A 15804-nucleotide genomic window follows, 5' to 3' on the forward strand; every position below is an offset into this window, starting at 1 on the left:
TTTTTTTTTTTTATTTTTTTATTTTTTATTTTTATGAAATTTATTGACAAATTGGTTTCCATACAACACCCAGTGCTCATCCCAAAAGGTGCCCTCCTCAATACCCATCACCCACCCTCTCCTCCCTCCCACCCCCCATCAACCCTCAGTTTGTTCTCAGTTTTTAACAGTCTCTTATGCTTTGGCTCTCTCCCATTCTAACCTCTTTTTTTTTTTTCCTTCCCCTCCCCCATGGGTTCCTGTTCAGTTTCTCAGGATCCACATAAGAGTGAAACCATATGGTATCTGTCTTTCTCTGTATGGCTTATTTCACTTAGCATCACACTCTCCAGTTCCATCCACGTTGCTACAAAAGGCCATATTTCATTTTTTCTCATTGCCACGTAATATTCCATTGTGTATATAAACCACAATTTCTTTATCCATTCATCAGTTGATGGACATTTAGGCTCTTTCCATAATTTGGCTATTGTTGAGAGTGCTGCTATGAACATTGGGGTACAAGTGGCCCTATGCATCAGTGCTCCTGTATCCCTTGGATAAATTCCTAGCAGTGCTATTGCTGGGTCATAGGATAGGTCTATTTTTAATTTTTTGAGGAACCTCCACACTGCTTTCCAGAGCGGCTGCACCAATTTGCATTCCCACCAACAGTGCAAGAGGGTTCCCGTTTCTCCACATCCTCTCCAGCATCTATAGTCTCCTGATTTGTTCATTTTGGCCACTCTGACTGGCGTGAGGTGATACCTGAGTGTGGTTTTGATTTGTATTTCCCTGATAAGGAGCGACGCTGAACATCTTTTCATGTGCCTGTTGGCCATCCGGATGTCTTCTTTAGAGAAGTGTCTATTCATGTTTTCTGCCCATTTCTTCACTGGGTTATTTGTTTTTCGGGTGTGGAGTTTGGTGAGTTCTTTATAGATTTTGGATACTAGCCCTTTGTCCGATATGTCATTTGCGAATATCTTTTCCCATTCCGTTGGTTGCCTTTTAGTTTTGTTGGTTGTTTCCTTGGCTGTGCAGAAGCTTTTTATCTTCATAAGGTCCCAGTAATTCACTTTTGCTTTTAATTCCCTTGCCTTTGGGGATGTGTCGAGTAAGAGATTGCTACGGCTGAGGTCAGAGAGGTCTTTTCCTGCTTTCTCCTCTAAGGTTTTGATGGTGTCCTGTCTCACATTTAGGTCCTTTATCCATTTTGAGTTTATTTTTGTGAATGGTGTGAGAAAGTGGTCTAGTTTCAACCTTCTGCATGTTGCTGTCCAGTTCTCCCAGCACCATTTGTTAAAGAGGCTGTCTTTTTTCCATTGGATGTTCTTTCCTGCTTTGTCAAAGATGAGTTGGCCATACGTTTGTGGGTCTAGTTCTGGGGTTTCTATTCTATTCCATTGGTCTATGTGTCTGTTTTGGTGCCAATACCATGCTGTCTTGATGATGACAGCTTTGTAGTAGAGGCTGAAGTCTGGGATTGTGATGCCTCCTGCTTTGGTCTTCTTCTTCAAAATTCCTTTGGCTATTCGGGGCCTTTTGTGGTTCCATATGAATTTTAGGATTGCTTGTTCTAGTTTCGAGAAGAATGCTGGTGCAATTTTGATTGGGATTGCATTGAATGTGTAGATAGCTTTGGGTAGTATTGACATTTTGACAATATTTATTTTTCCAATCCATGAGCAGGGAATGTCTTTCCATTTCTTTAAATCTTCTTCAATTTCCTTCAGAAGCTTTCTATAGTTTTCAGCATACAGATCCTTTACATCTTTGGTTAGATTTATTCCTAGGTATTTTATGCTTCTTGGTGCAATTGTGAATGGGATCAGTTTCTTTATTTGTCTTTCTGTTGCTTCATTGTTAGTGTATAAGAATGCAACTGATTTCTGTACATTGATTTTGTATCCTGCAACTTTGCTGAATTCCTGTATCAGTTCTAGCAGACTTTTGGTGGAGTCTATCGGATTTTCCATGTATAATATCATGTCATCTGCAAAAAGCGAAAGCTTGACTTCATCTTTGCCAATTTTGATGCCTTTGATTTCCTTTTGTTGTCTGATTGCTGTTGCTAGAACTTCCAGCACTATGTTAAACAGCAGCGGTGAGAGTGGGCATCCTTGTCGTGTTCCTGATCTCAGGGAAAATGCTCTCAGTTTTTCCCCATTGAGGATGATGTTAGCTGTGGGCTTTTCATAAATGGCTTTTATGATCTTTAAGTATGTTCCTTCTATCCCGACTTTCTCAAGGGTTTTTATTAAGAAAGGGTGCTGGATTTTGTCGAAGGCCTTTTCTGCATCGATTGACAGGATCATATGGTTCTTCTCTTTTTTTTTGTTAATGTGATGTATCACGTTGATTGATTTGCGAATGTTGAACCAGCCCTGCATCCCAGGAATGAATCCCACTTGATCATGGTGAATAATTCTTTTTATATGCTGTTGAATTCGATTTGCTAGTATCTTATTGAGAATTTTTGCATCCATATTCATCAGGGATATTGGCCTGTAGTTCTCTTTTTTTACTGGGTCTCTGTCTGGTTTAGGAATCAAAGTAATACTGGCTTCATAGAATGAGTCTGGCAGTTTTCCATCCCTTTCTATTTCTTGGAATAGCTTGAGAAGGATAGGTATTATCTCTGCTTTAAACGTCTGGTAGAACTCCCCTGGGAAGCCATCTGGTCCTGGACTCTTATTTGTTGGGAGATTTTTGATAACCGATTCAATTTCTTCGCTGGTTATGGGTCTGTTCAAGCTTTCTATTTCCTCCTGATTGAGTTTTGGAAGAGTGTGGGTGTTCAGGAATTTGTCCATTTCTTCCAGGTTGTCCACTTTGTTGGCATATAATTTTTCATAGTATTCCCTGATAATTGTTTGTATCTCTGAGGGATTGGTTGTAATCATTCCATTTTCATTCATGATTTTATCTATTTGGGTCATCTCCCTTTTCTTTTTGAGAAGCCTGGCTAGAGGTTTGTCAATTTTGTTTATTTTTTCAAAAAACCAACTTTTGGTTTCGTTGATCTGCTCTACAGTTTTTTTAGTTTCTATATTGTTTATTTCTGCTCTGATCTTTATTATTTCTCTTCTTCTGCTGGGCTTAGGCTGCCTTTGCTGTTCTGCTTCTAGTTCCTTTAGGTGTGCTGTTAGATTTTGTATTTGGGATTTTTCTTGTTTCTTGAGATAGGCCTGGATTGCAATGTATTTTCCTCTCAGGACTGCCTTTCCTGCGTCCCAAAGCGTTTGGATTGTTGTATTTTCATTTTCGTTTGTTTCCATATATTTTTTAATTTCTTCTCTAATTGCCTGGTTGACCCACTCATTCGTTAGTAGGGTGTTCTTTAACCTCCATGCTTTTGGAGGTTTTCCAGACTTTTTTCTGTGGTTGATTTCAAGCTTCATAGCATTGTGGTCTGAAAGTAAGCATGGTATAATTTCAATTCTTGTAAACTTATGAAGGGCTGTTTTGTGACCCAGTATATGATCTATCTTGGAGAATGTTCCATGTGCACTCGAGAAGAAAGTATATTCTGTTGCTTTGGGATGCAGAGTTCTAAATATATCTGTCAAGTCCATCTGATCCAATGTCTCATTCAGGGCCCTTGTTTCTTTATTGACCGTGTGTCTAGATGATCTATCCATTTCTGTAAGTGGTGTATTAAAGTCCCCTGCAATTACCACATTCTTATCAATAAGGTTGCTTGTGTTCATGAGTAATTGTTTTATATATTTGGGGGCTCCGGTATTCGGCGCATAGACATTTATAATTGTTAGCTCTTCCTGATGGATAGACCCTGTAACTATTATATAATGTCCTTCTTCATCTCTTGTTACAGCCTTTAATTTAAAGTCTAGTTTGTCTGATATAAGTATGGCTACTCCAGCTTTCTTTTGGCTTCCAGTCGCATGATAAATAGTTCTCCATCCCCTCACTCTCAATCTAAAGGTGTCCTCAAGTCTAAAATGAGTCTCTTGTAGACAGCAAATAGATGGGTCTTGTTTTTTTATCCATTCTGATACCCTATGTCTTTTCGTTGGCGCATTTAATCCATTTACATTCAGTGTTATTATAGAAAGATACGGGTTTGGAGTCATTGTGATGTCTGTATGTTTTATGCTTGTAGCGATGTCTCTGGGACTTTGTCTCACAGGGTCCCCCTTAGGATCTCTTGTAGGGCTGGTTTAGTGGTGACAAATTCCTTCAGTTTTTGTTTGGGAAGACCTTTATCTCTCCTTCTATTCTAAATGACAGACTTGCTGGATAAAGGATTCTCGGCTGCATATTTTTTCTGTCTAGCACCCTGAAAATCTCGTGCCAATTCTTTCTGGCCTGCCAAGTTTCAAAAGAGAGATCAGTCACGAGTCTTATAGGTCTCCCTTTATATGTGAGGGCACGTTTACCCCTCGCTGCTTTCAGAATTTTCTCTTTATCCTTGTATTTTGCCAGTTTCACTATGATATGTCGTGCAGAAGATCGATTCAAGTTACGTCTGAAGGGAGTTCTCTGTGCCTCTTGGATTTCAATGCCTTTTTCCTTCCCCAGTTCAGGGAAGTTCTCAGCTATTATTTCTTCAAGTACCCCTTCAGCCCCTTTCCCTCTCTCTTCCTCCTCTGGGATACCAATTATCCGTATATTATTTCTTTTTAGTGTATCACTTAGTTCTCTAATTTTCCCCTCATACTCCTGGATTTTTTTATCTCTCTTTTTCTCAGCTTCCTCTTTTTCCATAACTTTATCTTCTAGTTCACCTATTCTCTCCTCTGCCTCTTCAAGCCGAGCTGTGGTGGTTTCCATTTTATTATGCATTTCGTTTAAAGCGTTTTTCAGCTCCTCGTGACTGTTCCTTAGTCCCTTGATCTCTGTAGCAAGAGATTCTCTGCTGTCCTGTATACTGTTTTCAAGCCCAGCGATTAATTTTATGACTATTATTCTAAATTCACTTTCTGTTATGTTATTTAAGTCCTTTTTGATCAGCTCATTAGCTGTTGTTATTTCCTGGAGATTCTTCTGAGGGGAATTCTTCCGCTTGGTCATTTTGGATAGTCCCTGGCGTGGTGAGGACCTGCAGGGCACTTCCCCTGTGCTGTGGTGTATAACTGGAGTTGGTGGGCGGGGCCGCAATCGGACCTGATGTCTGCCCCCAGCCCACCGCTGGGGCCACAGTCAGACTGGTGTGTGCCTTCTCTTCCCCTCTCCTAGGGGTGGGATTCACTGTGGGGTGGTGTGGCTCGTCTGGGCTACTTGCACCCTGCCAGACTTGTGATGCTGGGGATCTGGCGTATTAGCTGGGGTGGGTAGGCAAGGTGCTCGGGGGCAGGAGGGGCAGGCTTAGATCGCTTCTCCTTAGGTGATCCACTTCAGGAGGGGCCCTGTGGCAGCGGGAGGGAGTCAGATCCGCTGCCGGAGGTTTGGCTCCGCCGAAGCGCAGAGTTGGGTGTTTGCGCGGAGCGAGCAAGTTCCCTGGCAGGAACCGGTTCCCTTTGGGATTTCGGCTGGAGGATGGGCGGGGGAGATGGCGCTGGCGAGCGCCTTTGTTCCCCACCAAACTGAGCTCTGTTGTCAGGGGGCTCAGCAGCTCTCCCTCTGGTTGTCCTCCAGCCTTCCCGCTTTCGGAGCAGAGCTGTTAACTTATGACCTCCCAGACGCTAAGTCGCGCTTGTTGTGGGAACACAGTCCGTCAGGCCCCTCCGCTTTTGCAAGCCAGACTCAGGGGCTCTGCTTGGCCGGTGAGCCGCCCCTCCGCCCCGGCTCCCTCCCGCCAGTCCGTGGAGCGCGCACCGCCTCGCCGCCCTTCCTACCCTCTTCCGTGGGCCTCTCGTCTGCGCTTGGCTCCGGCGACTCTGTTCTGCTAATCCTCTGGCGGTTTTCTGGGTTTTTTAGGCAGGTGTAGATGGAATCTAAGTGATCAGTAGGACGTGCGGTGAGCCCAGCGTCCTCCTAAGCCGCCATCTTGCCGCAACCAGCTATGTTACCCTTTCTTATGTATATCTTCTTAATCCCCTGCTAATTAAAAATAAAAATTATTATATAAAAGTTCGTTATACATTTTTATGAAAACAGTAACTTAATTTTAGTGTCTTCTTGGTTTTAAAGTTAAAATGTCTTAGAAAAATCTGTTTGAATCATTACATTTATTTCAGTAAGTTACTTATCTGTTTTTAAGGGAGAATTTCATTTGAAAATTGGCTAAAGTCAGCATCAAATGGAAATTAACATGTGTTCAATGTGCACTGTAGTCTCTAGTGATCAGCCATTCCAAAGGTCAATTTTTACACTGCAGTTTATAAAATAATCAAAATACCATTCCTTCTGTTATATTTTCTGTTGAGTCTTTGAGAAGTGATGTTAGCCTTCAAAAAAACTTGAGATATGTAGTGTACTGAAGTCCTGGGGAGAGGGGAATACAAAGTTACCAATTCCTGGGACTTCTTTAAAGAATGTATCCAGGTTTGGGCACCTGGGTGCCTTAGTTGGTTAAGTGTCTGGTTTAGGCTCAGGTCATGATTTCATGGTTCAGGCCCCATATTGGGCTCTGTGCTGACAGCTCAGAACCTAGAGCCTGCTTCTGATTCTGTGTCTTCCTCTCTCTCTACCCCTCCCCCGCTCACACTCTGTCTCTCTCTGTTTCTCAAAAACTGAATAAACGTTAAAAAGAATTTTTTTTTTAAAGAATGTGTCCAACCTCACAGACTGGAACCTCTTTCAGCATGATTTCTTCATAGTCTACTCAAAATCACATTATTCTTAGAGAATTTGCTTAAATCAATATTATTTCCTAGTCTTGGGCCTTTGATTCATGTAAAATTTATTTTTCTGAAACTATTTCCTTCCCTAGGTACAAAAGTTAAAGTATTATTAAAGTTTTGTTTTGTTTTTGTTTTTATTTTATTTTTTTATATTTTATTTTATTTTTTTAAAATATTTATTTTTTTAATATGAAATTTATTGTCAAAATGGTTTCCATACCACCCCCAGTGTTCATCCCAACAGGTGCCCTCCTCAATACTCATCAAAAACGATTTAAGCAATATAATGAAACAAGAATTTAGAATAATAATCATAAAATTAATTGCTGGGTTTGAAAAAGCATAGAGGACAGAAGAGAATCTATTGCTACAGAGATCAGGGGACTAAGAAATAGTCATGAGGAGCTAAAAAATGCTATAAATGAGGTGCAAAATAAAATGGAGGCAGCCATAGCACAGATTGAAGAGGCAGAGGAGAGAATAGGTGAATTAGAAGATAAAATTATGGAAAAGAGGAAGTTGGTTTTTGTTTTTTTTTTTGAGTAAAAGGCTACTGTAGTCTGAGATAAAAAGGTTATGCAGATTATAAGACAGTGGCTATGGAAATAGTCTAGATTAAAGAAGGCTAAAAATTAAAAACTAAATGCAGGGTGCCTGGGTGGCTCAGTTGGTTAAGCATCTGACTCTTGATGCTTAGGTCACAATCTCACATTTGGTGACTTCTAGCCCCACATCAGGCTCTTCACTGATAGCACAGAGCCTGCATGGGATTTTTGCTCCCTCTCTCTCTGCCCCTCCCTCGCTAGTGTGTGTTCTTTCTCTTCCTCTCTCTCTCTCAAAATAAATAAACTTAAAAAAAAAAAAACTAAATGCAATTCCTACCCCTATATTAGGTAGGTAAGAGGCAAAAATGCTATAAAGGACATTGTTAAGTCAATGGATAAAATTGGAATATAGATAGTACATTAGGTAAAAGTATTTGTGTGAATTGATGAACTGATAACTACTGTGGTTATGTCAGAGAATATCCCTTTTCCTAGGAAACAAACACTCAATTATTTAGGGGTAAAGGGCCATAATGTATGTAATTATGTATGTAGTTCAGCAGAAGATTGATTTCATAGAGCATACAAATATTAAAACAAATGGGGTGAAATGGTAACAATAGGAATATCTGGATAAAGGGTTTACAGGTATTCCATCCACTATTTTTATTATTATAATTTTAAGTTTAAATTATTTTCAAATAAAATGTAACAGACAACCTGCAGAAAAGTGAAACGTGTGATTTAAATGTTTGTTTTCTTTAAGAAAGAAAACTTTCCTCTGGATGTGAAGTTGAACTCTCAGAAAGCTTCTCTATTTCCCTAAATATCAAAAAGTAGCACCTAGAGAGGGTACAAGGAGCATTCTCAATGATTAAGTTCTCAATTTCTAAGACCATATCTATAAAATATTGCTGATAATTTATACTAAAAGATATGAGTTATCACTTGAGTTTATTTTATGTTTATTAGATGGTTACTTGCCAGCATTAAGTATCAGCTAAGTCATGGTTGAAATACTTGTAGGAAATAGGAAACTACTTGGAAGAAAGACCAACTAGGGGGAAATCAAAGTGTAAATCAGAATCTAAGCTGAGTATTTTGCCATTGGGTAAAAATGAAGGGCAGAGACTTGGTAATGGTCTTCTAATTGGTCCCCCATTAATTTGCGATAAAATGGTTTGGCTTTTAATGATGTTGATGATATTACTAGAACCTACTTATAAATCACATTTTTCACTTAACTCATTCTTACTTAGCTGGCTCTTTTTTATTCTTTTTTTTAACCATGACAGATGTTTATGCCCTTGGAAAGTCTTCTCCTTTCCAAGTATTTGTCTAGAGTTGTACCTCTTTCTCTCAGCTTCTTTCTCAGTAATCCAAATCTATACATTGTCAAATCACAGATGTTCTCTATACTTTCCGTTGTCAATTCATCTATTTTATTTGATGTTTTACTCCTCTGTGTAAGGGTATATTATCACAAATGGTATTAATCATAAGGATCATAAGTAATTAAACCATGAAATTAAATGAAAGAAATTTATTTTTCACTATGCTGTGCCTTTTTCCTTCCTGAGGTCAGCTTCCATTGGCTAGATTTTCAACCCACTCAGCCTAAAATTCTTTTTTCATTTGTGAATATATTACTGAAGACTTGATAGGCTTGTTTAAATTCTGTATTTCTCTTAATATGTAAGTGTACACAAGGATGAATATTTCTTTATTGTTAATCCTTATTATCGCCTTCCATCTGAAGGTACTTACCTCAGACACACACTGTATATTAAACCATAGCAAATAAGTCAGTGAATAAAGCAACACAAAATTTAAAATCCAAATGACTATTCCACTGTGCATGTCACTGTAGAGATTTAGCTCTAGGACATCAAAATCTATAAACTGCAGTAAACTCTATCAGGTAAGGGGCAGTAGATAGGAGAGAGGTTCCTCAGTAACCTCATTTCTATTTTTTTTTAATTTTCTTTAATATTTATTTTTGAGAGAGAGAGACAGAACACAAGTGGGGGAGGGTCAGAGAGAGAGGGAGACACAGAATCTGAAGCAACTTCCAGGCTCTGGGCTGTAAGCACAGGGCCCATCATGGGGCTTGAACCCCCAAACTGCGAGGCCATGAACTGAGCTGAAGTCAGATGCTCAAATGACTGATCCACCCAGATGCCTCAGTAACCTCATTTCTGAAGGTCTTCGCAAAACACTATGCAGTTTTTTAACCAGTCAGCCAGAAATGACATCTGTATTCTCTTCATTTGCCTTTTTATTAATAAAAATTAATTGGTGCTTTTTAGAAGCCAGGGGGCTGAGAGCTTTATAACTCTTAAATTGAAGTTCATACTATATAAAAGACACTTAAGAATATGTGTAAAGACACATTTAAAATAAGCCATATAATAACGAGTTACTATTGACATGCTTGTTTTTCTCCTGTGGCAGCTATGATAATTATGTAAATAAATCAAAACCCATGTTGTTTAAAAATTGATGATTTTAACATTGAAGCCTGAAAATGGAGTCTTTTTCCAACATTGGATAAATTTTTAACTACATTAAAGTGAGCAATTTAAAACAAGATAAATCTAGGAGCACCTGGATGGCTTAGTCTGTTGAGTCTGACTGTTGATTTTAGCTCAGGTCATGATTTCTCAGTTTGTAGGTTTGAGCCCTGCGTCACACTCTGAGCTGACAGTGCAGAGCCTGCTTGGGATTCTCTCTCTCCCTCTCTCTCTCTGCCCCTTTCCCACTTATGCTCACGCTCTTTCTGTCAAGAATAAATAAAATTTTTTAAAATAAAAATAAAACAAGATACAATCCAGGTAATAGGTAGCAAGGGGCAGAGTAATTGTTTTAATTGAATCACATTTATTACAAAGTCATCCGTCACATTCTTCCATTTATGCAGATTGACACAGACTTTGACCAAATAGGAAATGTAACCTGCTGTACAAGCACACTTTATTTTGTGGCTGTTAACGGACTCTCAAAGTTTCTTTTGGCAGATGGAGATGGACACATGGATCACTTACTGCCAGGTTGTGAAGATAAAAACTGCCAGAAAAGCATCATTTACTTAGCAAGATCTGGAACAAAGCAGGTATACCAGCTCGTTTTTTAATGTCAGTAGAGTTACCTTCTTGAAGAAAATCTTCAGAGATTTGAAAAAGTATCTGAAGAATCACACACAGAGAAACCAAATGTAAATCATTGACTTCCTCATTTTAATTTAATGAAAGGCATATAAATCTTGTGTTTGTTTATTGAGGGGGGAAAGCACTGTTACAATCATTTCTGGTGAAGAAAACCTATTATTGTTCCTATAATTAAATGATCCATTAGCATTTTATAGGCCGGGAATATGATAAAATGCACTGCAACTATAATAAAAGGTTATGGAAAATAACATCACATCTATTGTCAAGGCTAATCTTGTCTTTATTTGTGGCATATAAATCAGTTTCATTCTCTCATGCTGACTTTTTACCTGTGGCTTATAGGTAAACAATTTAGAATCTGATAGTCATAGCAGAAGATTAATGTGGGAATGATAGTTTGTAACACTGAGAATTCTTCCATATTGATAGCACTAGAAAAAGAAAGCCAGTAATATAGTAGTAGAATTAATCAGCTTTGTTTTTTATCTTAGGGTGATAAATGATAGAATAACATATTGACATTTATTGACCTTATACGTAAGAAACCATATTTTATACTAAGACACTAAAGAAAAATCTTCAGTCAACAGTCTATAAACATTTACTATACCCATAAGTTTTATTATCCTAAAGTTTTTAAAGTTTTGAATTACTGAAAACATGAGGTCAAGTAACACCTAATAATTGGTTCATATGTGTAAGTAAACACAGTAATTATAGCCTGGCTTCAAGTGACAGACTACTATGAGAATATTTTCAAATTATACAGTAATCTCTCTCTGGGAAAATAAATGCCACAGTTCTTTAGTGACTCATAAGGATGTCATATTAATAAAAAATCTTTTTACTTTTTAGACCTTAATATGTTTACCTTAATAGGAATATTTTATCCTCATTAATAATCTGTCAACCTCTTAAGAAATTTGTGATAACTTGGCACTTTGTGAAATTTCCCATCTTCTTCCAAAATAAACTATTTTTTTCAAAGTCAAGTGAATCATTAAAACATGTTGATGTTACATAATACTTTTTTCCTTCTAGGGAAGACTGAAAAGTTGATTAAAGATGTAAATAAGTTTTTTTAAACAGCTTGTTTTCTAGAAATATGTTTTCTATTAGCCATTTTTTTTTCTTTTTCCTTGACAAAATATGCTTTCTTTGGAAAACCTAGAAAATGTTTGGGATACCCTATGTACTAAACCCTTTCCAAGAAGCCATTTTTAGTATAGTTTGACTTGGAGACACATAAAGAGTCACCTGCTTAAAAAAAATATATTTAGTCATGTTTGTCCTACTGTCACTTCAAGCCAGCTGCACCTATTTGCATATCTTCAGAGTGTATGCCAGTATTCATGCTCTTAACTAATTATGGGCATAGTTATAATTTTAATGGTATGATTTACACTCTTCAGATTTTAGTTTGCATTAGGTTATCAAAAGTAGGGGCGCCTGGGTGGCGCAGTCGGTTAAGCGTCCGACTTCAGCCAGGTCACGATCTCGCGGTCCGGGAGTTCGAGCCCCGCGTCGGGCTCTGGGCTGATGGCTCAGAGCCTGGAGCCTGTTTCCGATTCTGTGTCTCCCTCTCTCTCTGCCCTCCCCCGTTCATGCTCTGTCTCTCTCTGTCCCAAAAATAAATAAACGTTGAAAAAAAAATTTTAAAAAAAAAAGAGGTTATCAAAAGTAAAGATTAGGGCATTCAAAAAAGAAATGGATTCCCGAAAGCTGTTTTTGAAATCAACCCTATTCTCTCTGTTCTCTTCATTATAATCAATATAGAAATAAAAAATTTACTAAAAATGTAGCTTCCAGCTGTTTTGGTGACAAAGCTCATCCCCCTGGGCAGGCAGAGCTTCTTCAGGGCTGGTGCTGGTGTTATTAGGAAAGCCTCAGAACTCTTGGCTCTGAAGATGGTAACTGAAGTCATCATCATGTATAAGAGGCAAAGCAGGGGAACAAGGGAGACTCTGTCATCTTCTAACTTTCTTCCTAAGCTGGTCCTCCTAAAAGGACATCAGTATTAGATGATATTGCAGTTTGCTGTAATTTTTAAAAAATACTCACTTGAGATTACATTTCCACTCAACACAGGTTTAAAATGGGGGATTCAACTATCAGAATCAGCATCAGTTCAAATGTAAGAGTCTGTGATTTTGTGAAAAACCTTCAAAGGCTCTATGTGCCAGTTTAAGGAAAAAATTACTAGTAATGAATTTTAAAGGGGACTTTAGTTTTCCAGAGTGTCAATTACTGTTCTTAAAAGTAAATTATAATACTCTAGCATATTGTAGAGATAAATAAATTGAAGTAAGATGACGCTTATCTTGAGGACTTTTAATGGATCATTTGTTTTGCAAATGGTGAATTTTTTTTTCTCAAGTAACTATCAAATCTGACCTTTTCCCTCTTGATTCCATAGTGGGTTCCAGTCCTACGGGAGTTCAGCAACAAGGGCACACTCTGGGGCTTTGTGCCATTTGTGCATGAACAACGACCAACAGAAATACCAATTCCAATTACCCTTCATATTGGAGACTACAACATGGATGGCTATCCAGATGCTCTTGCCATACTGAAGAATACATCCGGAAGGTATGGAAATTAAGTGAAAAATATTGTAAAAATATCTGCACTTTGATACTTCGCTAACTGAATAGCACCTAAATATGGTAGAGTGCCTTAAATAAGGAACATGTTGAGCTTAGTTCCTGTTTCTTTACCCTGTACCTGAATTACCAATTGTTTAGAATACCTGTTGTCTTCCATAGATTTAATTTCTGTAGAACAGAGGTGAACATCTAATCTAAAATACAAAGCTCATTTTTGATTCAACAAAACTTTATTGTTAAAAGGCCAAAATTTTTTTCTTTTAATGACTGCAATTTAATAATCAATTCATTAAATATTAACTGAGCCTTATTTATGTGCAATTACACATGATCCTTACAGTTAAGAAGTTTTCCATTCTGGAGGTAGAGACAGGCTTATAAGCAAGTAATTGCAGTACAATGTATTACATTCAATAATAGAGGCATATACAAAGGACAGAATGATTGGTACCCTTTCTTTTTTGTGTTTTTTTCCTGGAAATAGTTGAATTTATTTTTTATTTTATTTCTGTATTTGAGTATAGTTGACACACAATGTTATGGTAACTTCAGGTGTACAACATAGTGATTTGACAAGTTTGTACCTTATGTTATTCTCACAATGTAGCTACCACCTGTCACAACACTATTACAAAACCACTGGCGGTATTCCTTATGCTGTGCCTTTTATTCCCATGACTTATTCATTCCATGACTAGAAGCCTTTATCTCCCAGAACCCTCCACTCATAGGCCAAAATTTTTGAAAAACAAATGACCCAGTTACATTTTCAGACTAAAAACCCTCATGATTAAGAGCTGAGCCTAGGATGAGAGTACTAATTGTATCTGTGTTGTGTAGTTGTAGTGAAGATTAAATGAGATAAAAATAAATGAAGCAATTAGTACCTAGCACATGCAGACTTTCAGTGAGTTACCTTACTGTTGCTTGTTTATAATTGCAATGAAAATTCAAACATGATTTTATATATATATGTGTATATTTATATATATATATAATAATAGTGTATTTATCACATTATCAGTGACTTTGAGTACTGCAGCTCCTTTTTGTTTCCTTAAGTAGAGGTACCAGTAGGTAAACCAAAATAGTTAAATTTATAATTAGCCTGAGTCTTTGCAGATTCTATAAATATGATCCTTCCTAAATTTTAATACCTTATTGTTTTCTTTCTATCACAATTAATTCTCTTTCTTGGCCCTTATTGTTTCTTATCTCCTACATCATATCTATCCATAATTTTTCCTCTGTGCATTAATTCATTTGTTGACTCTGGAATTAGTGATAATTCAGCTTCACATTTGCTACCAGGCTTATGATGCAATACTGCTTCCCTGGAAAAAATCAGATTTATTGTTGCTTTTAGCACCAAATAGTGTCATCTAGAGATCTGATTCTTAGAGAAACATATATTATTAGTGAATGTCCCTAAATATTTATAGACAATTATGGAGAATCTATACTTAAACTTTCTAAGAATTTGATTTGAAATTATAATTGCTCTAAGTTATGTTTACAGAATTTTCCAGTCATGATCATCATGCTTCATAATGCAGAGTATGTACATTCAGAACCTATGTGTGTGAGACAGATTTAATGTAACCAAATGAATCTCTGAACTCAATGTGATTATTATTCCTTTTAAAGGTATAGTGGCACGTAAAAACAAAGAAATATAAAATTGCTTTATTCTGGACATTAATCTTATTCAAAAGAATAAGAAATTCCATCCCAAATTGATTAAGTCTGTGATTACTCATCCTTAGAGGAATATCCAAACAATTTTTGTTTTTGTCATAAAGGATTTTTTTTTTATTTTTAAACTAGTGAGTTGTATTTTGTTGTTATTTTTTTTTAACCCAGTATAGTTGAATACAGTGTTATATTAGTTTCAGGTATGCAATTCAACACTTCTATACAACACCTGGGGCTCATCACAAGTGTTCTCCTTAATCTATGTCACCTATTTCACCCCCCCCCCCCCCAGTAACCATCCATTTGTTCTCTTACTTAAGAGTCTGTAGCTTGGTTTGTCTCTCTCTCTTTTATTTTCTTTGATCATTTGTTCCATTTCTTAAATACCACTTATGAGTGAAATCATACGGTATTTGTCTTTCTCTGACTGACTTATTTCATTTAGCATTATACTCTCTAGTTCCATCCATGTTTTTGCAAATGGCAAGATATCATTCTTTTTATGGCTGAATATTCATGTGTATATATATTGCTATAAAAGTTTTTATTAATATTTTCTCTTTTAAACCATCAAATATTTAACTTAAGTTCCTTTACCATTCAGAAATAATGATGGTATCCACAGCTAATTCAGCAGGGAACAGTATAATTCCACAGAAGACATAATGTAAGAGGCAGTCAGTCATAGACACTTGATGCTTTTATAAAGGCAACTGTTTAAAACTGGGATTTCTCTTTGGTTCTTTTGGGGTAGATGAGAATTGAAGGTTAGATTTTAGTAGGATAGATTTTAACATCTCATTTTTCATTAAATCACTAAATGAAAAATAGCCTTATCCTTGAAAGGGAGAGTGTGTCCAGGAGAATTCAGCATAATATATTCCTTAAAACAGAAGAAGGGAAAAAGGCACCTGGGTGGCTCAGTCAGTTAAGCATTCAACTCTTGATTTCGGCTCAGGTCATGATCTCATGCTTTGTGTAATCAAGCCCTGTGTTGGGCTCTGTGCTGACAGCATGGAGCCTGCTTGGAATTCTCTCTCTCCTTCTTTCTCTGCCTCTG

General features: G+C 37.3%; 1 protein-coding gene across 1 annotated transcript in view; it reads left to right on the forward strand.

Annotated features, from left to right (window-relative positions):
• Nucleotides 1-15804, forward strand: part of ITFG1 (integrin alpha FG-GAP repeat containing 1) — a 354402-nt gene that overhangs the window by 155303 nt on the left and 183295 nt on the right. Inside the window, exons 9-10 of the mRNA XM_047834578.1 lie at nt 10291-10385; nt 12860-13032. Of these exons, the coding sequence (XP_047690534.1) occupies nt 10291-10385; nt 12860-13032 (268 nt within the window). The remainder of the gene's footprint in view (nt 1-10290; nt 10386-12859; nt 13033-15804) is intronic.

The sequence above is a fragment of the Prionailurus viverrinus genome, chromosome E2 (assembly GCF_022837055.1).
Source record: "Prionailurus viverrinus isolate Anna chromosome E2, UM_Priviv_1.0, whole genome shotgun sequence".
NCBI classification, from domain to species: domain Eukaryota; kingdom Metazoa; phylum Chordata; class Mammalia; order Carnivora; family Felidae; genus Prionailurus; species Prionailurus viverrinus.